This window comes from Fusarium mangiferae, assembly GCF_900044065.1.
Source record: "Fusarium mangiferae strain MRC7560 genome assembly, contig: FMAN_scaffold011, whole genome shotgun sequence".
In the NCBI taxonomy this organism is placed as follows: Eukaryota; Fungi; Ascomycota; class Sordariomycetes; order Hypocreales; family Nectriaceae; genus Fusarium; species Fusarium mangiferae.
In genome coordinates this window covers 269,129-290,455 of record NW_024573931.1, presented here as the reverse complement: position 1 = coordinate 290,455, position 21,327 = coordinate 269,129, and the positions used below count along the sequence as shown (strand labels likewise).

The 21,327-nt window shown below is 48.5% G+C and overlaps 11 protein-coding genes across 11 annotated transcripts; 2 read left to right on the top strand and 9 right to left on the bottom strand.

Annotated features, from left to right (window-relative positions):
* Nucleotides 1-108: 108 nt before the first annotated feature.
* On the bottom strand, nucleotides 109-1,464 carry FMAN_09884 (uncharacterized protein; the record flags this gene model as incomplete). Its single annotated transcript, XM_041820496.1, has 1 exon — nucleotides 109-1,464. One exon carries the CDS (start codon nucleotides 1,462-1,464, stop codon nucleotides 109-111), a length of 1,356 nt encoding a protein of 451 aa, XP_041686370.1.
* Nucleotides 1,465-1,642: 178 nt separating this feature from the next.
* Nucleotides 1,643-3,038, bottom strand: FMAN_09883 (uncharacterized protein; the record flags this gene model as incomplete). Its single annotated transcript, XM_041820495.1, has 6 exons — nucleotides 1,643-1,968; nucleotides 2,035-2,107; nucleotides 2,150-2,340; nucleotides 2,383-2,457; nucleotides 2,498-2,878; nucleotides 2,921-3,038. 6 exons carry the CDS (start codon nucleotides 3,036-3,038, stop codon nucleotides 1,643-1,645), a joined length of 1,164 nt encoding a protein of 387 aa, XP_041686369.1.
* A 261-nt stretch (nucleotides 3,039-3,299) lies between these two features.
* Nucleotides 3,300-5,449, bottom strand: FMAN_09882 (uncharacterized protein; the record flags this gene model as incomplete). Its single annotated transcript, XM_041820494.1, has 4 exons — nucleotides 3,300-3,708; nucleotides 3,750-4,915; nucleotides 4,959-5,134; nucleotides 5,179-5,449. The coding sequence occupies 4 exons, from the start codon at nucleotides 5,447-5,449 to the stop codon at nucleotides 3,300-3,302; spliced, it is 2,022 nt and encodes a 673-aa protein (XP_041686368.1).
* A 686-nt stretch (nucleotides 5,450-6,135) lies between these two features.
* FMAN_09881 (uncharacterized protein) lies at nucleotides 6,136-8,712 on the bottom strand (the record flags this gene model as incomplete). Its single annotated transcript, XM_041820493.1, has 4 exons — nucleotides 6,136-6,238; nucleotides 6,283-7,333; nucleotides 7,377-8,084; nucleotides 8,127-8,712. 4 exons carry the CDS (start codon nucleotides 8,710-8,712, stop codon nucleotides 6,136-6,138), a joined length of 2,448 nt encoding a protein of 815 aa, XP_041686367.1.
* Nucleotides 8,713-8,929: 217 nt separating this feature from the next.
* On the bottom strand, nucleotides 8,930-9,355 carry FMAN_09880 (uncharacterized protein; the record flags this gene model as incomplete). Its single annotated transcript, XM_041820492.1, has 2 exons — nucleotides 8,930-9,163; nucleotides 9,206-9,355. 2 exons carry the CDS (start codon nucleotides 9,353-9,355, stop codon nucleotides 8,930-8,932), a joined length of 384 nt encoding a protein of 127 aa, XP_041686366.1.
* Nucleotides 9,356-9,594: 239 nt separating this feature from the next.
* FMAN_09879 (uncharacterized protein) lies at nucleotides 9,595-12,058 on the bottom strand (the record flags this gene model as incomplete). The annotated part of the gene is made up of 4 exons (XM_041820491.1): nucleotides 9,595-10,318; nucleotides 10,360-11,654; nucleotides 11,696-11,796; nucleotides 11,875-12,058. The coding sequence occupies 4 exons, from the start codon at nucleotides 12,056-12,058 to the stop codon at nucleotides 9,595-9,597; spliced, it is 2,304 nt and encodes a 767-aa protein (XP_041686365.1).
* A 184-nt stretch (nucleotides 12,059-12,242) lies between these two features.
* FMAN_09878 (uncharacterized protein) lies at nucleotides 12,243-13,491 on the top strand (the record flags this gene model as incomplete). The annotated part of the gene is made up of 2 exons (XM_041820488.1): nucleotides 12,243-12,984; nucleotides 13,028-13,491. 2 exons carry the CDS (start codon nucleotides 12,243-12,245, stop codon nucleotides 13,489-13,491), a joined length of 1,206 nt encoding a protein of 401 aa, XP_041686364.1.
* A 651-nt stretch (nucleotides 13,492-14,142) lies between these two features.
* Nucleotides 14,143-15,858, bottom strand: FMAN_09877 (uncharacterized protein; the record flags this gene model as incomplete). The annotated part of the gene is made up of 2 exons (XM_041820487.1): nucleotides 14,143-15,612; nucleotides 15,658-15,858. The coding sequence occupies 2 exons, from the start codon at nucleotides 15,856-15,858 to the stop codon at nucleotides 14,143-14,145; spliced, it is 1,671 nt and encodes a 556-aa protein (XP_041686363.1).
* Nucleotides 15,859-17,086: 1,228 nt separating this feature from the next.
* FMAN_09876 (uncharacterized protein) lies at nucleotides 17,087-18,985 on the top strand (the record flags this gene model as incomplete). Its single annotated transcript, XM_041820486.1, has 1 exon — nucleotides 17,087-18,985. One exon carries the CDS (start codon nucleotides 17,087-17,089, stop codon nucleotides 18,983-18,985), a length of 1,899 nt encoding a protein of 632 aa, XP_041686362.1.
* A 52-nt stretch (nucleotides 18,986-19,037) lies between these two features.
* FMAN_09875 (uncharacterized protein) lies at nucleotides 19,038-19,763 on the bottom strand (the record flags this gene model as incomplete). Its single annotated transcript, XM_041820485.1, has 2 exons — nucleotides 19,038-19,204; nucleotides 19,250-19,763. 2 exons carry the CDS (start codon nucleotides 19,761-19,763, stop codon nucleotides 19,038-19,040), a joined length of 681 nt encoding a protein of 226 aa, XP_041686361.1.
* A 653-nt stretch (nucleotides 19,764-20,416) lies between these two features.
* On the bottom strand, nucleotides 20,417-21,115 carry FMAN_09874 (uncharacterized protein; the record flags this gene model as incomplete). Its single annotated transcript, XM_041820484.1, has 1 exon — nucleotides 20,417-21,115. One exon carries the CDS (start codon nucleotides 21,113-21,115, stop codon nucleotides 20,417-20,419), a length of 699 nt encoding a protein of 232 aa, XP_041686360.1.
* Nucleotides 21,116-21,327: the final 212 nt, after the last annotated feature.

The window sequence follows — 21,327 nt, the reverse complement described above, 5'->3', positions numbered from 1 at the left end:
GTGACGTTGGTCCCAGGGGTACAAAACCGCTGGTCTTACATTTACTCGATAATAGATACGATACACCCCAGGGCATCCATCATCCATTGCCAACGCTTCTCAAGTTGCTCACTCATCGAGAAAAGGCACTATCCCTTCTCGAATCCACCACGTCCGCTGCGCCTCATATGGATCCTCTTCCTCTAAAGCGAGGTTGTATGCCTCTTCATCCGCTTCATAGCCATCCCCTTCTCTTTGCGGCAGAGAGTTAGACTGTCGCTTTTGATCAGCTTTCCACTTTTTTCGAAGTTTGAAAATCCGACTCAGAGCGCCCTCCCGTTCACGACCAAGAATTTCGTGCCCCCAGTTTGACATGACATGCACGGCAGTGACTTTCGGTATCTCCCACCATAATTCGACATCCGGCTTGTACCTTGAAACCACTCTGTTTCGGTTCTCAGCTAGTTTCTTTCGCAGAGAGGTCTGGATTATATCGAAGTATTCATTCCTCTGGAGTTGTTTGTGATTCTTGAACAGTTCGCCATATGGTCCGATACATGTTACCGCCAAGGTACTCATATAGTCTTCAGGCGGAAACATTTGCAAAAGAGCATCAACTTCGCTAACGGGTTGGTAGCTCCAGATAAATTCGGTGTCGTAGTTGTGTCGCTTCGTCCCCCTGGCAATTGACGTTTTCAGTGGGCGGATTTCATCCATATAAGGATCTGACCATTCCACCAAAAGTAGCTCCTCAAGGTGCTGAAAGACTCTTAATACAGATGAAAGATCAGCGAGCGTGTAATTTGCCTGGGAAAAACTAGGATGTGCCAGATATAGCGATCCTGTGGACTCTTCCAAGGCGACTCTTTTGACCTTTTGCATGTCGATAGGATGGAATTGGCCGATATCCCACGCACAGCCACTGAGTACCCGATGCTTGGTACCCCAATCGTCCCCACGAGAGATGAACAGGACATCTGTGTCAAAGTTGAACCATGTTTGAGGACCGTGAGACCGTGAGCGAAAGGCAAGCTGATAGCCTTTCTTGATTAAGACGCCTCGAGATTCACGGCATGTATGCAAGAGTGCAGGAATCGGTGCAGTGCTAAACAATTCAACTTCCCTACACAGCTCCCAAGCATAACCTGGGTTCTCGCTTAGCCAGTCAAGGCTGATTTGAGGTGCAAGCTTTGTCACGTCCCAAGGGCGGTACGGCGACTTGGCGCTCGAAAAGCCATAGCGCTCAAGTGTTGTCTGTTTGGTCTGAGACGGGATTTGAGATCGCCAATTGAATGAGAAATGTGTGAGAGACTCGTCTAGTCGGAGGGCGTTTGGTGTTGTCCGTATACGCTCCGCGAATTCATCGTAGTCTTGCTCAGCAAATCGTAAGACGTGGACAAAGCGGGGTGGCGTGGCTAACCTGTAGATCTCTTGGCGGAGCTCTAGAGGAAGTTGAGAGAAGAAATGGAACTCGGTGAGCGACATCGCGACTTCTTGGCTTCTATCTCTATGGATTAATGAAGTTGGTCAGGTCTTACCGCCTCCGATGGCAGCGTAAGCAGGCTGACATGGTCCGAGGGAACAATGTTAGTCCGTGGATCATCATTGGCTAAGATAGAGTGAGAATAACAAGCAATCAATCATTATGTTTCTGCCTGATCGTCTAGTACGGGAAGCTTCCCTCTGGAATCTTCTCCAAAACTCCCGATTTCTTTTGCAACTCATCCTGTTCGTGCAAATACGGCAAGAGAATATCCGCCCAGTGGTGTTTACCCTTGTACTTTGAAGCTGCCTCATCCCAGTTCTCAATCGCTTCAGCTAGACGCCCTGGAACATGAGGCTCCTGTGCGATAGTAGTGATTGGCTCAAAGTATGTGCGAACCGTAAAGAGAAGAGCTTTGGATCTTGGAAGTCGTCGGAGAGACTGTCTCTCGGAGCGGAAGTAGAGGTCCTCGATGGTCAGGCCCTTGTCATTTGCCGTTTCCCAGGCTGAGAGTTGTTAGGGTGTTCGAGAAGACATGACTACAATCGCGGTGACTCAATTAGAAAACTTACACGCTACTTCGCTGCTGTCTTGATCGCCCATGCGATGAGACCAGTGAAGACCATCATCGAGTTGGATGAAGAACTAAATGGTCAGCGATGACTATGAGACGGGAAACATACTCACATTGTTTCGAATTACTGCCTTTTCTGGCTGCATCGTTTTGAAAAAACGGTTCATAGACTTCTGCAACTTTGTCTGGTAGTGGGGAACCTTGGCTTCAATGTGTAGAGTGTCTAGAGACATTCTGAACTTTTCACTCAATCGCCAGAAACCAGGGAGACAAACAGCTCCAGCGTCGAGATGATATTGACCGTCTAAAATGTTAGTCAAGTAAGAGACGCAACCGTGAGACTTACCATCTTCTTCAACCATGACGATGAGATCGTCTTGGACCAATTTGGCAGCTGTTGCCATCGCTTCCTTGGGAGTATCTGATGGTCAGCTGGGTCTGGCTCTGAGGATGGTACATACTGGCGGGGTAACTGAATTCTTCCCTTGTCAAAGTGTTGCGAAGAATGCCATTGCTGAGCTGAAAGATCTTGGGGTACCGAACAGTCAAGTATGCAGTCAATTCCTCCAGAACCTCGAAGCAGGCATCTCGAGTAACAGCGTTGTCAACGTATTGAACATGCGCATCAATATCTTTCTCGAGCTCAGAGACCTTGAGATCATGGTACCAAATAAAGTTGGAATCCATCTCGATCCAATTATTCCAGTCCATTTTGCGAATGCCCATGGTGACGTGGTTGGGTCCGTGGCGACAAGGTCGGTATAACTCGGGTTTCTTTGCGTCCAGATCGAAATCGAGCAGAGGCTTTGGTGAAGGGGTCTTCCATTCATCATCCGTTTTGACTGTCTTGTTAGATAGGTTCCCTGATAAATCACAAAACATACCAGCAGCTTTACCCTTGCGCATCCATTCATACACAGCGAAAAGACATAGGCCCACTGCCGCAAAGGCAATGAGAACAGCTTCTTGACGAAGATCCATTGATTTGAGTAGTAAGGACATTATTGATGATGAAACAGGACAGAAAGGACAGAACATCGTTGAACTTAAATATCTGGGATGATAACAGTGCCTAGAAACTTTCCAGTTCCGGATTACTTCCCCGACTGACCATCAGCGTATCAAACCTGATGTAATGACAGCAAACTAGGCCACTTACGGTAATTCACCACGATTCAGCTTCCCCGCCCGGATGATGTAGTCCGCTGGTCCCCAATTGCGGGTTGTATTAGGGACGATAATTATTGACTATCTCATTACTACTTATGATCTTTTACCTGTCTTGGCTGTCTTGACAACACCCTCTTTGTGGAGCGCCTCAATAATATCGAGAATTACAAAGTCACAGCCCTTTGCAGCCATGATGTTTGCTCCAACAGGAACAAGCTCGTTTTGGAGACTTGAGTTGGAGAATTGGCCCAGGTCAAACATGCCCAGCGAGACTGCGTAGTCTGGGAGTCCGGCGACAGAAGCGAGTCTTCCGGCGTAGACGGTCTGGCTGCCCGAGTTGGAGTCTTCTTTCTCTGCTTCTTTCTCTGCTTCCAGTGATTCCTCGCAAGTTTCCTCGGTCCCAAGAGTTGAGTTGCAGTTAACGGTAGTGTTGAGCTGGTTGATGAGGGTCTGTTGTTCGGAACCAGCTTGTAGAAGCTCACGGATATACGGATTCGAGCCACTAATTTGTTAGCGATGAATTGAATTGACAGGGCAACATACTCTTGAGAAACATCTGGCTTGTACGAAGGATAGCTGGCTGATAGATAGACATAGACAGCATTCGAGCAGCTCTTGTTATCAGCAGTCAAAAATTCGCTCGCAACCCATTCCTCAACACCTTTCTTGGAAGCCAAATCATCTTCATGCGTCAACCGCGTCATTGTCTTATTGGCGTTCATCCAACCTTCGCGAATCCCAGGCACCATATGAGGGAATGCACCATCGTGAAGACTCTTGTACTTCTCAACATAATCCTTGCCAAACTCATTCCACTGCTCATAGGATGTCAGATTTGTGTAGACATCTCCCAGAATGTTGGAGAGAGCCACGTCGCTGAATGCTTTTGGTGTAGAGTTTGTCCAAGCCGAGTCAATTGAGAATACACTGCCATTAGCAGACATTAAGCTCGCGAGGCTGTTTAAGAACTCTCCTACTGCATCCGCAGCTTTGGTGGAGTGCTTTTCAAGGTTGACGAGAAACTGTTCACTACCGCTGTCAAGGAGGACCTCAGACGGCAGCCCAGAATACTCTTTGATCGTACCAGCGTAAAGGGATCGTGTGAACTTGGACAAAATGGCAGGATCCCTAGCAATTATTCCTGAGGTATCCATGGCGGATGACAGAGGGAGGGCTCCTGTGAGATTGACAGCATCTTGTGTAGGACGATTGCCGTGGACAGCATTCTGGAGTGCAGGGCCACGAATACTACCGCCTGTATCGCTTCCCATACTAGCATCAAGCCAGTCATATGAAGCAACAGCTGCAGCAGAGCCACCGGAGCTATCACCAGGTGAGTTGTATCCGTCACCTCGAGGGTTGAAGGGGAGAAGGTAGTCGATATGTTCAGTGAAGGATGGGCCTGCAAACGCAAACTCGGACATTTTGTTCTTTCCAACGACTACAGCGCCGGCATCGATGAGTTTTTGTACGCATAGAGCTGTCTTGGTCTTGACCTTGCTCATTTCATACAGCGCTCTGTTGCCACCACTTGTCTTGACTCCTTTGAGATCGTACAAGTCCTTGACACTGAGACGAAGACCAGCGAGAGGCTTTTCTTTCGTGGGGGTGAAGTATAAACGCGATGGGACGGCGATCGTGAGACCTCCTGCGGAGAGGGCACCGGCGCGAAGGGGATGGTGGGTTCCGGAGGGGTCTTGGTAGGTGGACTACTACTATCAGCGATGTTGAGTACATAAGTGGAGAACATACTTGGATGAAGGCTTGGTTGGTGTCGACATAAAGACGATATGCCTTGAAGACATTGCCTGTGTAGCGATGCACAAAGTATGGGCCCGCAGGCACCGACTTTTGACCGGTATATACCGCTGAAACGTTGTACTTGGAGGATTTGAAGGCCAATTCCTTATCGGACTTGATGTACAAAGCTGCGACCGTCAGATACGTCAAGTAGGTGCATCGTCAAACATACTCTGAGTAAACTCCTTGATCCAGACATCATCCTTCTCATACCCCCCCAGCACAGAAGCAACGCGCTCAACATTTGCCGTCTGGTTCAACTCAACAACCGTCAAAGGCGTAAACTCATCAGAATCAGCCGAAGCATTCCATGAATCCAATCTCCACGCTGCAGTTGGAGGAACAAAGTACTCATGGTCACCCAGCTGTATCTGCCTCGAAACAGAAGCGGCAGACACACCCGCAAGGTAGAAAACACTCAGTACCAGGGTAGAAAACGACATTGTAATAATTGCTGTCCATTAATCTCACCAGCGAGCGAGAAACTCTTTATATAGAGTGCTCGCCAAGACTGTACATCTTGGCTTACAGGCTTCCCATGCTCACTCCGTCCCGTTGTCGGCCAATCGCGGGTTTGGAATCGTTAGCCCCCAAACTGTCGGGGCCTCGGGGCTAAAGCTGACGATCTTGGGTGACGTGTAGCGCGATGCAGCCCCCACAAGCTGCCTTGAAACCAGTTGACATTATCCCGTTTTGGCTATTCAAAAAGTGTGCTTGTTGAGATCAGCCCTACCAGCTGACGGCTGATGCCTGGGGATGGGGGTTGAATTGCTCTTTCGAGAAGGTTAGTGCGAGCTGAATGATTCAGCACATCACGATAATCTTGATAATCAGTAATTGCATCATCGACGTCTACTTGAATTGCCTTTTTCACTCTAATACAGTTGAAGATCCTCCTATTCTACGGGCCTCTACAATTGGCCGACCCTTAAGCTTATCCACGTTAAAAGTCTCGGCAAAGTCTGAGCCGGGTTTCGGATGAATTGCAAACATCGGCAGTTTCACTTGGCCGCAGATAAGAGTAAAAGGTTAAATTCATCGGCCGATTTTAAACTCCCGTAGTTTGAGTCCCCAATTCCCCGTTAGAGTTCTTGTTAGAGTTTAATAAGCGTGGCATTCTTGTTGATCGTTATATCTGGCCGTTATTAAGCGCCTCTGTAATACCAACGTCCCGTTTAAACGCCTCGAGCCAATCTTTGTTCTCTGCAATGGTTTGGTTAAATGGGTCATCACTAAATTGTTAGAAAATCTACCAGGCGAGGTTAAGGGCACGTACTCGTTATAACTGATCCATCGCGCGTAATGCTGGATCTCTTCATCCGAGGGAACGCGACTCGCTGGATTATGCGGCGACATTATGGCAGATACCCATCGTCTTAATTCCTGGGTAAACCACCGCCAGTAATTATGATCATTTAGAAAAGCTGTACTTGTCTTGAGAACGAGACCCCGAGCGGCGAGGAGATGGGGATCAGGACGAAGTGGCGTGTTCCAAGCTTCAGGGTTTTCTGTGGTCGTGGAATGTCGCTGTCGGAAAGCGGCCAGCCAGTAATCGTCGTCTGCTGCTGTATGGTTCACATTTGAATCTGAACCGTGGATGATCACGCGCGCTTGTCGGCGGAGGTCGTCGTCGGGCGGTTCAATGCCAATGACGCGTTGCAGGTCGAGATAAGCTCCGAGTTCTTGTTCGAGACGCGTATAATCCTGGATCATGGCGTTCAAGTTCATTCCGTCGGATAATCCGATCAATTCAATTCCTGTGCGTTGTCGGAACGGGAGAAGCCAATCTCCGGGTAAGTGAATGATCTTGATAAGCCAGTTGGCGATGAAATCCGATGGCGTTGCTGAGACTTCCTCCAATCGACCGACAATTCTGCAGCATTCTTCTCGTAGTTCATCATCTCTGATACTCAATCCCAGGAGCTGCTTTGCTTGTACAAACTCTTGTAACTGCGTTTCAAAAGGACACCCCTCAAAAATATTGTTCTTTCCACTGATTTCCAGTGAAGAAAGTCGGCTCTCGGCGTTTGACCTCATGGGACCGAATTGCGCTTGTTGTGAGATTGCAACGTTCGAAAACACCAGGTCTCGAAGCCATGACGGGCAGACTAGATCGACGTGGGATAGAGGTTCTGAAGCAAACAGAATTCGACACGCTTCGAGCTGCATTTCGTCGCCGGTTGGCATTCGCGCATGTTTGTAAAAGTGATTCTGCATGAAATACGCCAGCTCCAGTTTGAGCAACTCATAAGCTGTCCGGGGCGTTTCAACAAGTGCACGGCTCCCTTCGAATGGAAAAGGACTATTTCGTTCAGTTTCGATAAAGTCTAAAAGTCAGCAACCTCTCAACTGCTCTCCAGATCAACTTACAAGGAGGAATCGAATTCTCAACAAGCTCAAGAATATGCGGCTCAAATCCCCAGTCGCCCTTCCAATCAGCCATAGTCTTGCCCGTCTTGAAATGATCTGCTAGATGATGTACACGGTCAATCCACGTCTCCATCACAAGATTACAAAAACCGCATCGAGAGTGTATGGCAGGCGGCGGAGCTTTCCACTGTCTCATCGGCCACTCTGCGAATTTAGCATTATGGACTAGTTTCAGATGTTGATTAAGGTGGTCCTTTCGGTTGAACGTGCGTTCCTGAACAGGTCGATTCTTACACGCTGAGTAATTGTGTGTTTCGATATGCGCATCATCAGGATCGACGTGGCCGCAGAAAACACACCGAGTCTCGGGACTATCGGCTTTTTGGCCACGAGGTCCTTCTGGACTACAGACCCAGCGCTCAAGTGGAAGGTGAAGGGAATTCTCATGTCGTGACCAATCGTGCTTTGCTCGGAATGTCTCAGTGCAGAATGTGCATTGGAAGGCCTTACGGGGAGCTGCTAGTGATCTTCGCTCTTCTTTGTATGCGCGTCTCCTGCGACGAGAACTTCCCCGACTAAAGAGCTCATTGAGGCCGAGTGATGAGCGACTTGTGTGCGAATTAACTGAGCTGATTGAGCTAGATCGCGATGTACCGACACTTCTAACTGATGGCGTTCGAGATAGTCTCGTATATGGACTCGAAGAACCTATCCTGTTAGCTCCACTCACGCACGCTTCACCAAACTTACCTGATTGCGGTCGCACAGATGCTACAGCTCTTGCAATCGCAGTCACAGCAGCAGGTTCATCTTCAGGCGGCGAATCAACCCATCTCTGCAGAGGATCCATATCAGACGTATTCCTCACAGCCGGCGTCCCAGGTCGAGGCGGTATATCCATAGCAGGCGTATCACCATGTCTCGGCGAAGAAGCACTCGACGGAATCTTCCCTCGCCGTCTTGCATTCGCCAACCAATTAGATATCTGCGTCTTTGTAAGCCCCGTCTCCTCCTGCAGCATCCGCCGTTCAGGTTCGCGCGGATACGGATGGTTCTGATGCGTCGCGAGCCAATTCTTCAATATCCGCACCGACTCCCTCGTGAATCTCCCGCCGACCTTTGCAGGCGGTGCTGGTGTAGCAGTTTGACTATATCCGTGCAGCGACAGGGGCGTGAAGGGATTTTGAGGCGCAGGGTGAGTTGGAGCAAGATTGGGGATTCCATTTGATAGGTCTGGGGGAGGGGCTGAGTCGGACATGTAGGGGGTCAAGTCATCGCTGATGAAGCCGTCCAATAGATCGACGTCTGTGAAGAGATTGGGGTTGTTGAAATTCATGGTGAGAGTGACTGTAGGGGTCAATGCATGCACGTCACTGAAAAGGTGAAGAAGAGAGGTCTGATCCCTTCAGAAAGGTTATCAAGTGGCGGCATTGGCTGGTGGATTATGATTGGCTGACAAAAGGGAACCTTGTCATCACGCCCTATTGATGGGGCGTCATGTGAGCGGGGAACTACAAGTATCTGAGGCTAATGAATATATGGGATAGGTATGTCTATGAATGTCTATTTGCCTGGTGGAATGTTTCGTGGAGCTCAGATAACATAACGCGGATTGGTCTTTGGTTGATGTAAATGTCGTCAAATTGTTTGAGGACGTCAGGGTAGGGCCTCAGGTAGTCTCTAGCCTGCCAGAGGTATTTCTCTGCCTTGGACAGATTGCCAGTGTTCTGAAGCATTCGGGTGATGTATTCCTCGTGTTTCTTTCGCTCGTCTTCGGTGAGGTTTTCCTGGAAATGTCAGTACACTCTATAAGTCATCAACAAACATACCTTGATGTCAAACATGAGATTCATGGTAGGTTCAATGACGACTGATTTAAAGTCGATATCGGGATGCTCTTTTTGGAGGTCTTTGGTTTGCGCCTCAAAGTCAGAGATTGACTGCTCCCGAGTCTTTTCGTACAACTGTTTTGAACTCATTTTGATGTCTCTTGTCTTTGTTTGATGTGTTGGAGAAAACTGAGATTTCATGACAATTGACGTGGACCCTCCGACACGTCAACCTGCAGGGGAATGTCGATCACCCCAGAAATTGCATAACGTCATGAATCATTGGCGGGAGGCATGTCATGATTCAAGTAAAAGAAGAAATCACATAACGGTCATCGGGAACAGTAGATTTAGCTGCTACAGCCTGAGTAACATTTTATGATGTAGGACTACTTACTCAAAGCCCCCAATAACAACCCCTGCAACTCTTCAAGACTCTGTCGACTCGTCTTTTGGCTCGCCATGACATAAAAGACGTTGCCCAAAACTCGGCTGTGAGCATTCCAAGTCCCAGCTCCCTCTCTCAAATGGGTCTGAATCTTCTTGGCAGCCAAGCTCTTGTACCCAACACCATCATCATCCCTCAAACTAATCGCCAAAACACTTCCAAGAGCCCAGACACCCAGAACCTGCTGATTATGCGAGACATTGTTGACAAACTCTCTCGACCAAACAGACCAAGCCTGAGTATCCTCCTCCCAATCCCTCTCCGCCCATTCCCATTCTCCCCTCTTCTCCATATCCTGCATCTCCCGCACCGACTCAACAGCAACTTGACACCCAACAGCATGCGCCGTATAACTATGTCCATGCAGTAAAGCATCGCTCTTGTCATCACTAACAAACGCATCGAAAATGCTCTCAGACGCCATCGTCGTGCACAGCGGTACAAGCCCGCCCGTAAGTAGCTTAGCGTTGACGGAGATGTCGGCGTCGGTGCCGAGGAATGACGCCGCAGTAAACCGACCGAGGCGGTATAGCCCGGTAAAAACTTCGTCGAAAATCACGGGGAGTCCAGACCACGAGAGTGGGTCTTTGGGGCTGGTAGCGTCGCCGAAGAGGTGAGGGGATCGACGGACCACGTCCACTAGAGCTCTTTGGAAGAGGGGATCACTGAATTGTTAGAGAGGTCAGAAGAGGGAGACGAGACTTACACAAAGATCATTCCTCCTGCGCCGAGGATTATCGGCTCCATCATGAGAGCGCCAAACTTGCGTCCAGAAGCTTGGAGTTTTGAGAGAACGCCTTCAATGTAGCGCTCATACTTTCGGTAGTGCTCGGTATTGAGCCGAGATTGGAGATCAAAAACCTCCGAGATCGATCTGAGGTCCGAATCTTGTCCTAGTTCATCCCTCAGACCCTCGGGAACCTGAACAACCCATTTTCCTTTGACGCACTGAATGGTAGGATAGTCGAACCAATACCCCTTACCCTCATACCACTCAATCTTTTCATTATAAACACACGGCTCCGCACAATCCATCGCACCAATCGTGTCTCCGTGATAACTCCCCTTGAGTCCAAGGATATGAACATTGTCATTCGGTCCCCAGCCATACCGCAACCTCGCCGCCCTCAGCGCCATCTTGACAGCGACTTCACACCCCGTGCTCCCATTATCAGAGTAGAAAACACGTGAAAATCGTGGGTTTCCCGCACCCTTGAGGAGCATCTCCGCAAGCGCTAATGCAGGCTCGTGGATTGCCTCGGCAAACATTACGTGGCCGTACCGACCGGCTGCGTAGGCTGCTGCGAGGGTGAGGCGCGAGTTGGCGTGGCCGAGACCTTGGGACCACCATGATGCTGAGCCGTCAAAGGCGGGTTGGAGGAGATTGGGGGAGGAGGGGTTGAGGACTTGGAAGTAGTCGCCGTGGGCTGAGTCGATGGCGGAGATGGTATCGGCGGTGACGAGCTTTTGCTGGGTGAAGGGGTACCAGATTGATTTGCTTGCTTTGGAGGACATTGATTCGAGACGGGAGATTCGGTCTTTGCCTCGTTTGTCAAGAGCTTCAAGGACGTGGTCGACGTTGCGAGCGGCGTAGTACTCTTTCATCTGCTCAATGTCTTCTTTTTCATTGTCTAGTCGAGTGGGCGGTTCAGGGACTGTATCGACAGAGATGCCGCCCTGCTTTGCAAAGTAGTCACGAAGGTATTGATAGTTTTCGTACTTCATGTCCTGGAACAGAAGAATTGACTCAATGTCATGGCCACGCATTCTCAAAGACTCATAAGCAGAAATGGTCTGTGAGATGCCGCCGAGCTTTGAATCGCCGACGAGGATGACTGGTGCACGCAATGGAGCGTAGAGATCAGCTTGGGGCGTGCCAGATGGACCAGGTGAGTGAACGCCGCCAGCAGTCTCTAGAAACAGCCATCCTGGTCCTTCAGATGCGTATCGAGACGTGGTGTCGTAAATCTTGGTGAGGACATCTTGATCCGAAGGGACGGGCTACTCTATAAGCTTGGTTCGCCAATCAATTGACTTCATACCTTGCCAGATGCTTTCGCAGCGATATGAGGACTGCACGGAATATCGTATTGAAAGAGCGTCTCATGGTTCGTCGACGGAGCATATCGTTGAATATGACTACCTCGTTAGACAATGTCTCCCAGAACCACACAACTTCTACTCCAATTAGCCCAATTCTCCCAATTTCCCTCAAACTTACACCATCCATCAGCCTCATCCGCAGCCCCCGTAGAAACCGGCTTAAGAAACCACGTCTTGTCGCCCCGCTTACTCGCAGAGTTACACAAAATCGTGCTGAAAATCGTCTTTCCAACATCAGTATTCGCACCGTAAACCTGATGCGCTCGCAGCGACCGCCAAAGAAGAGCAGGCACCGGCGCCATTTTTGAGATGAGTGAAATGGACGAAAGGGTTGAGGTGGAATGCCGCGGTTTATAATGGAGGGTCTAGATCGGCACGGCTAACGACTCCGGGCGGGGCGGGGGCTCAACATGTACTAAACCCAACAAATTCCGCGTCTTTTACCGATTGAGCTGAGTTGCGTTGTGAGGTTTTAACTTTGTAATCATGTCGAAATTGGAGGAGCAGTTGAGAGCGCGATTATTGGATCGTGAGAAACGGTCTCAATTGCGGCGATTGACGACGTTTCCAGCTGACAATGTCGACTTTTCGTCAAATGCATACCTTTCGCTTTCTTCGGTACCTGAAATTCGAAGCGCATATCACTCCCTTCTTGAGAATCATGCAGCGCCGCCTCCGCTGTTAGGGTCTGGCGGTTCACGGCTGCTCGACGGCAATTCAGCCCTAGCAGAGAATCTGGAGAGAGACATTGCGGCATTTCATAACGCGGATGCTGGGTTGTTGTTTAATTCGGGGTTTGATGCGAATGTTGGTCTTGTGAGCTGTTTACCGCAGCCGGGGGATGTTGTTGTGTATGATGAGCTTATTCATGCGAGTGCTCATGATGGGATGCGGTTGAGTCGCGCGGGGCGGAGAGTATCGTTCAAGCATAATTGCGTGTATGGGGAGGGAGGACTCGATCAAGTTTTGAGTGGAATTGGAGGCGAGAAATCTGTGTTTATTCTCGTTGAAGGTGTTTACAGCATGGACGGCGATGTTGCTCCTCTGAAAGACATTGTGGCATGCGTCAAAAGTCGACTCCCAACCAATGGCTACATTATCGTCGATGAGGCACATTCTACTGGCATCTTTGGTCATCAAGGACGCGGTCTCGTATGTGAATTGGGTTTGGAAAAAGAAATATTCGCGCGATTGCATACCTTTGGCAAAGCAATGAGTTCATTTGGAGGTGAGAAGCCAAAACCACTCATCTAACGAAGCTAACCATGCAGCTATTGTTCTGTGCTCACCGACGACGAGAGAGTATCTCATAAACTACGCCCGAACTCTCATCTATACGACTGCAATGCCTTTCTCCTGTCTCGCAAGCATCGGCATCTCTTATCAGTATCTGCAGAGCGGAAGAGCTGATGAGAGACTGAAGCATCTCTGGAGTCTGGTGAGCTACACGCACAAGCTACTAGCGGAAGCGTGCTCCCTCAGCCAATCAATCCGTGCGGAGGCAGCACCGAAGTCACCAATTATACCGGTTTTTACATCGCAGCCACGCAGTCTAGCTCAATTCTGTCAGGAACGGGGGTTCACAGTCCGCCCAATCGTGGCGCCGACGGTACCGAAGGGCAGCGAGAGGGTGAGGATCTGTGTGCATGCAGGGAACACGGTTGCGGAAGTGGAGGGATTGGTTGAGACGATCAAGCTTTGGGTGCAGGTTCATGAGGGGTCTGCTAAACTATAGACAAGAGGTGTATGGATGGGTACTTATTGTCAGACACCATCTCGTCCACCGCCGGGCATCAGGCATGATCTATCTGCACCCCCCAACTTTTATGTCTAGATGGTTTAGTAGTTGGGCCTTGTGGCATAGAGCTTATAATTACCGCATACAACTTAGCCGCACCCCCAGAAAGAGAGTTTAACCATTCCCCATATGTATGCTGCATCCGCTGTGGTGGATCCTTGAATGGCATAGACAGGAATTCTACTAGTAGTTCAAGGTGTATACGTTGTTTTCACTAGGCGCTTGATGTACCTTTGGCTACACAAGTTCTCAGGTTCGTCATCGACGAGTAATGCGATGACTAGCGAGGGGTTTCGGCAAACCTTACGCCCATCCATGCCATCTTAGATTCAGGCTAGTGTATCGCGAGAGGGCTATATAAAGCCGACTTGCCCCCAGTCTCACTGCTTCTAACATCCTTTGGACTACCCATTTATGGCGCCACATCAGGGCCAATGTGCTACGAGGACTTGTACTCTCATCATGTTAACCTGGCGCAGGTCCCTTTCGGTCGATGGATAAATTGACATGTATTTTCTAAACAAAGCAACTCAACCTGGACTGGAAGCTGTGACCGAAAACAATAAGGTCCTTTGCCCAAAACAAGCCCTAGGTCTCTAGGTCTCCCTTCCCATCCCGAAACACTTCATCGTACCACGGCTTCTCCGCCTCTGCCTTTTCCGTCTTGGCACGACAAACGTACCCAAACTCACGCTCCACGATACTAACCTCCCCCGAATCGACGATGAACGTTTTCGGCTTCTTCTGTGTGACATTCGACCGCGACTCCCAGTACACCAACCGTTCCCCGTTGACAGCGATCTCCAAAAATGGCTTCGCTTCAACGATCGCTAACTGAGCCTTGATGAGTTGGCGAAGGTACGGGAAGAACCAGATGCGGTCCCACCAGAGATATCGACGTTTCTTGGCTCCATCCTTGTGAGCATTGTGATGGACGACGACGGGAATGGCAGTGGAGTAGAAATCGGCATATACGGGCATATCTCCCCATTCTGCTGGATCATGAAGAACGTACATGTTCAGTGGGTTTGTAGAAGATTGGATATCGTCTGGTACACCGTCTAATCTTGGTTCAATCCCGAGAGACACTGACTTTTCCGTAATACCAGTCTCATTATTCAACGCAATAATTTCCCCATCTTGCTCCTCGAAAACGGTCGGAATGAACAGATTCTGCGTATAGTCCAGCCCGACATGGTACTCGAAATCGCCATGCATAATATCGAAGCTCTTGTCCTTTCGAGACACAGTATTCTTACGAAGCCAGCGCCGCCAGATTTCTTGTTCCGCAAAGATTTCACCGAATATTCCTTGATCGCTGTACAAATCCTTGCCATTCACCAACCCTCTCTGCATCCGCTCATGCACGCGACGAAAGTACTTTCTCATATCGCCAACGGGACCAATCATGCTCCCACTGTTGAGATATTTCGGTCGTACATCGTGAAACACGTCGGGGTCTCTGTCGGTGTTCGGCCCGTAGAGGTCTTTACGAGCTGGGCTTTCGGGGAGTTGATCGCAGTGGAGGACTGAGCCTGATGATGGCGGAGGGAAGCATTTCTTCTGGGCTGATACGATAATGGTTTGTTTCATTGGGGGTTTTCCGCGGCCGTTCCATTGTGATGCCAGGCGCTGGTTGGCTTGACGGTTTGCTTCGTGGTATCGCTTGAGGAGGATTTCTGGCGGAAGCTGGAACCAAACGTCATACGAGTCCGTGAGGACAACGATATCATTCTCCTCGAGTCTATTCTCGTCCGGAGTGTCGGGATTCGAAACACTATCGAGATACTCCAGAGTACCTGTGATTTTCGCCAGATGGGACCCTCCCTTCCATCCTTTGGATTTATCATACGTCTTACCCCAGTTCACAATAACCGGGGCTGGATACCCCAATGCCAACGCACTCGTGATGACTTTGCATAAATCGTGGTCTGGGTTATTGGCGGGGAGGACAATACTAAGCCGTCGATCCTTTGAAGGAAGCTTGGCAATGTCCTGCTGCGGGTATGTCTCATAGGCTTGGCCGGTCGCAATCTCTCCGGCCAAGAATGCGTGGCCCTGGTTACGTTAGCATTGGCGTTGGGGGCTGTTTTTTCATCTTACCTTAAGAGAGTTGAGGGCTAGTAGGCCGGGTAAAATGAGGAGAGCAGCAATGAGGAATGCTATTGTTTTTAGGGGAAGACGCAGAAGGCGTTTTGCAAAGAGCTGGAGGCTTGAACCATTCTTCTCGGGGGTGACAGCATCTTCAAGGCTGCTGCTAGAGTCAACTCGTTTGTAGCCTTGAGGCCATATCTGGGGGAGCATCTGGCGTAGTGTATTCATGTCGTACGTCAACAATTAACACAACGAGATTCTCGGTGAATTTCAGGGGATTTCCCTCATATATACTCATCACGTTCATCTCTAATCCTGCATCGCCACAGCAGGAACAAATCTCGGCATTCTTGGCACCTGATACAGTGGCGGTTCATACTTGGCGTCAGCACATATCAACGCACCACAGCAGAGAATGGCAACAACCAGGAAATTATTCAATCGTCACCGTCCAATTATATGCCCCTGGTGCCATGATCCTTTCTTGGCTATGCCGAACGTCCCGAGCGCGCTGCTCAATGGTGGAGGTTACCCCATGCGCCCACGTAGCATCCCGTCTAGCGTCTTGGTATATACTAAAAGAGGAGGATAGGATTTCGCTTGGAGTAAATGACGCGTTTGAGCGAACTCTTATGAGTTTGCCTAGTGCCTGTTGTAGTGCTACTTACTTAGTGCTAAGACCAGGTATTTAGAAGAAATATATAATAGGGTATTTAAGTTTAAGCTTACAGTTAGCTATAAATCTATATAAAAATATAATATAAGCTTAGTCTATAAGTATTAAGCTTATTACTTTTAATTTATTTCTTTTTTAATATTTTATAGTAATAAATTAAAAGATTAAATTTAATATAAAAAGTAATTGTTATAGTAGTAATAGTAGTAATAAAAGCATTTAAAAACATAAATATATTTTATTTACTTTAACGGTATACCTATAGACTTATATTTAAAGAATTATATTATAAGTCCTCTTTTTTTAGCTTTAAAATTAATAATGTATTTTATTTTTATTATAATATATAAGATATAATAGCCTTAATAATTAAAAAATAATAATTAAGAATAATAATTTTACTATAATAGTATATAATAGATTTAGTTGCAATTATTCTTAAGACGATAAGAAGAAATGCAATATTAAGGCATAATTGATTTAGGTTACTGTTGCGTACTTAGCAATCCGAAGCTGCTCCTCTTGCGCTCATATCCGTCTGGTCGGTTTACTTACCAAGTACGTTATAACCTTTTTCCAAAAATAACAAAGGACTGCTATTCATTTAGACTTAAGCTCCTACATTCTGAAATTTAGTTGTCGTGGCATTGCTAGGCAGCTACTTCGAAAATTAATACCCCGCTTTAGAAGTCTTGCACAGCCTCAGCTACATACTCGCTATTACATATCTTTAATCCAGAAAAACTCCTTTGACTTTCAATAATGGTGTCGAAAATCCCAGATACGGAGTCTTTGCTACTCTATCCAGGGTTTAAGCCACGATTATACAAGCCCCTTACAGCCAGAGAGATCCGACTCCTCGTGATCCAACCAGGCGTGTTTCGTGAGCGACTCAGGTGCACCTTGAAGACAGTTTCGCTCGATGACGAACTTCCACGCTTTGAAGCGCTGTCATACTGCTGGAATGAACTTCGAGATACCGTTATAGTCGATGATCACGCCATCTCCGTTCCGTCAGATCTGGCTTGGTTTCTTCGCCGGTTAAGACGCAAAGCAACTCCGCGCACAGTCTGGGCAGACTCTATCTGCATCAACCAAAGCGACAACAAGGAGAAAGGGCATCAAGTCAACATGATGCGTGAGATATATCAACGTACTGCCGAAGCTCAAGTCTATCTCTGTGAGAGCCTAGGCTCAAGTCTGCAGCAACAGGAAGACGAGATCCAAGATGACGAGTATCAGCCATATCACTGGCATGGTGATGAAAGAGACGTCCATCTCTCTTCGTTACTTGCAGCATATGGCCACCAGCCGTTGAGCTACATTATGATGGATATAGTAGCAGTTGGGTTGTTGACATGCATAAACGGCCACTTCTGCTCGCTGGAGAAAGATACAACTGCTGTCAGTGGATGTTTTCAACTAGCAATTCATCATTTCTCGTACATGGTGGAGCAGCCGTGGTTTTCTAGGATATGGACATTCCAAGAGGCGGTGCTTCCCAAGGTTGTATCTGTACACTTTGGGGTCTGCGTCTTTTCGTTAGACATGATGCTTAATGCGGCACAGAAAATGCTATCTCTCGTGGGAACAAAAGCCCCGTCTTGCTGTGCGTCAACTTGGGGGCAACTACCACCTTTGGGTGCATCGGCCGTCGGCCACATTGAGGGGCATTTATGGGACCTAAACCTTCATCGCAACTCGGCACAAAAGAATAACCAAAAGCCTATCCATGCGGATGTTGATTTGGTGCCTTTACTGGAGGCTACCAGGCACAGAAGCTGCAAAGAACCCCGGGACCGAATATACGGACTGCTAGGGCTGGTTCATAACTGGCGCTTCACCGAGCCAATCACGCCTGATTATTCTCTCAGTATCGAAGAGTTGTACATAACAGCGACGTGGAAGGCAATGATAGAAACGCAGACGACGCTGCTGCTTGCATACAACAGGCCGAACAAGACGTTGAATTTGCCATCTTGGGTACCTGACTGGTCACGAACGTTATCAGTGGCCGAAAAAGCATCGATACCACTGACGAAGACTTCGAAAAGTTACCCCGGGAGACAGGCCCTTGAGCTTCTGCCGATGGACCGACTGCGTCTAGGCATGGTATTTGTTGGCAATATTCAAAAGACTCTAGATCTCTCCGACTTTGGTGTTGAGAAAACCACGCAAGATCCCCTGGCCTGCGATGCCATTATTGAAGCAATACGTGCTTGTCGGGGAATGGTTGGCTTGCCCACCGATCACGAGTCAACGGAAGAACCCGGCAGATCCAGAGATAAGCTGTTCAGAGAACGGATTCTGACAGACTGCTATTTCCATAAGACAAGAGGGTATCAGCAGTGGAAGAACAAATGCTCCAGTCTATGCGAGCAGCCAACCGACACGTTTCATGGAGGTCATGCTCAATGTTTCTTTACTCTGGCGGACGGTCGTTTCAGCCTTGCCAATTTCGAATGCTCTACACAAGACGCGGTGTTCGCCACAGTCGGTGGTCTTTCTGTATTTCTAGTCCTTCGACCGTGCAGAACAAGTCAGACGTGGTCCAATGTGGAGGAATGGGAATTGAGAGGGCCTTGCGAGCTCTGGGACTTTAATGGAGACGCCAACAAACAGCCTCTCCAGGGAGATGTATGCTCAATCACGTTAGTGTAGCCAGTATATTCAGAAAGAGTTGAATAGATCTCGCCTAGAGTAAATGGCTCGTCTAAACGACTCTTGCATTTCGTCTTCCGGTGTCTTTGGGCTGGTACGCCTCGTGGTCAATCCCATGCGTCCCCCATTTTCTCCACCACCGATTTCCGTAGGATAATCCTTTGCTGCGACTCCAATGGTTGTTTGGTGTTTTCCGCACCTTTTTCCGCCCGTGAGTGCCTGTTCTCTGATTAGGTATTGTTAAAAGACGGGAAAGATACGTACATCTTCCGTTGTTTCTCTTTGTTCGAGTGGTGAATTGATTGCACTCCGCACAGTACTTTCGATCACCCATCCAACCCCGCAATCTCATGAACAAAGGACATGAAATGCATGCACAATGCTTCTTGCAGTATGAAACATTGCAGACTGGGTGAGCGGATGGGTAGTTTCGACATCTGTAGCAGATTTTTCCTCTGTATTCATGGCGTCTGAAGCGATGGCTTATTGGGGAGTAGACCACTTGTTGGTCTCTTGCGCCGACGCAATCTTGACGGCGGAGGGTGTTGTTACGGTGTGGATCATGGCATTCTGAGGGGACGTCTGGTGTTGGACCAAGTTGATCAACCCATATGAGATTAGGTTTGCTGGGGATGAGTGGTGCGACGAGATCTCGCATGTCTGGGCCGGTCAGTGAGAGGCAGACTAGGTCGTTTCTGGTGCAGAAGCTTAGAATGTCGAGTTTGAGCTCTGGAGGGAACTTGTGAAAGAGGGTGAAGGGTTCAGAAGATGCGGACATGGTGTCAGATGCGGCACGTGAGATGGAGAGTCAAGTGTTTGGTATTGAGTATCTAAGTGTGATGAGATGGAGAGAAGCGGAGATATTTATGAGCCTTGCTTTGTGCTACATACTCCAATCTTCAGTCAAGGCATCTTAGGCAGCCTTCACAGACTCCGCAATAGAGTCACGTGTCGTCGATCAGCCTTGAAATATGGGGATTCTGCCTGATTTGCCGTCATTGATTTGCTGGCCAGGATTTGCCTTGATACCCTGTATGAGCGCACCTAACGCAGAATATTATCTCCAAGTGAGCAATTAATATAAGATGACATCCTATCTTGAAATGAATACGGCCTGTCAGTTGAAGGAAATTACGTTCAAGGCATTAGACTGAAATGGTTTAGGAATTGATGGGCTAGTCAGTCAGATGAAAGAATGACAATGAAATTCCATCGTCTCATTTTACACGCTGCTAGCAACCATCTAACACTCTTTGACTCGATTTGTCGATTAAATTACGCGACAGCAAACACCAGTGTATTAATCAGTGTACCAAGTCTGACTACTCTTTCGAGGAAACAGGTCGACATCAAACTCCAATAAAAACAACCCAACCCTAAGCGAACCAATTCACAATACGGTTCGCGATTAATACCAAGACTCTGTCGTCTCTAGTAAAACCCATAGAAGGGGACAATCTCATCCTCAAACAGGTCCTCCTCCTCGTCTTCGTATTGAGGATCCTCTGCATTCTTGATCATCAAGTTCAAAACATCGAATCCCTCCATTCGGGTCCACGGATGACCAGGTCGTTCCATGGTTGGCCCTCCTTTCATCCCCTGCAACATGTCGTTCGCCAGGAATCGGAACTTGGACAGAGTCTTGTTAAAAGACATTTCACTCTGTGTCCAGTCCAGGGGACCAGCCTTGCCCTTAAGCTGGCTAGGCTTAAGCTTGGCCGCGAGAGAGACATCCTCAGCGGTGAATAGCTTGTTGAGGGCAGTTTTTCGGACACTGAGGATCTGAGCAGCCACATCTCGTGTCCACTGCTGCAGGATCTGCTTCGCCATTTGTCGGAAGTTCTTGAGGTCGTTGATGAGCTCTCTCTCGTTGTCGAACCAGGCCTCGGGCCAGTTTCGTTCGTCCTTGAACAGGGTGCAGTGAGGCTCGAGAAACTTTGCCAGGTTGATCTCGTAGTGAGAAAACCAACGGCGGAAGACATGTTTTTCGCGTCGGACGCAGTCGTGAAATCGCTGAATGTCGCAAGCCATGATTCGAGTGTTGAGCTTTGCCTCTGGGGTCATGTTTGTTTCGGTCTGGTTCATCTGGTGCAAGTTGGGAGCCACGAGGCTAGTCTGTTCATAAGACATCTTGTTTGTGAGAGTAACTGTGTCCGTTATAGAGATGTCCTCGCAAAAAAAAGGTGTCAACTCGTCTTTGGGGTTATAGGCTCAAGAGCGCAGAGTGTAAGGGATGAAGAGTAAGAGTGAGGTCTGCTGAGGTAACGAACAAAGGTAAACGTGAGTCAAAGTTGCAGAGTGCAGAGTGTATGAGAAATGTTTGGAGGGAAGAAGCAAGTCCA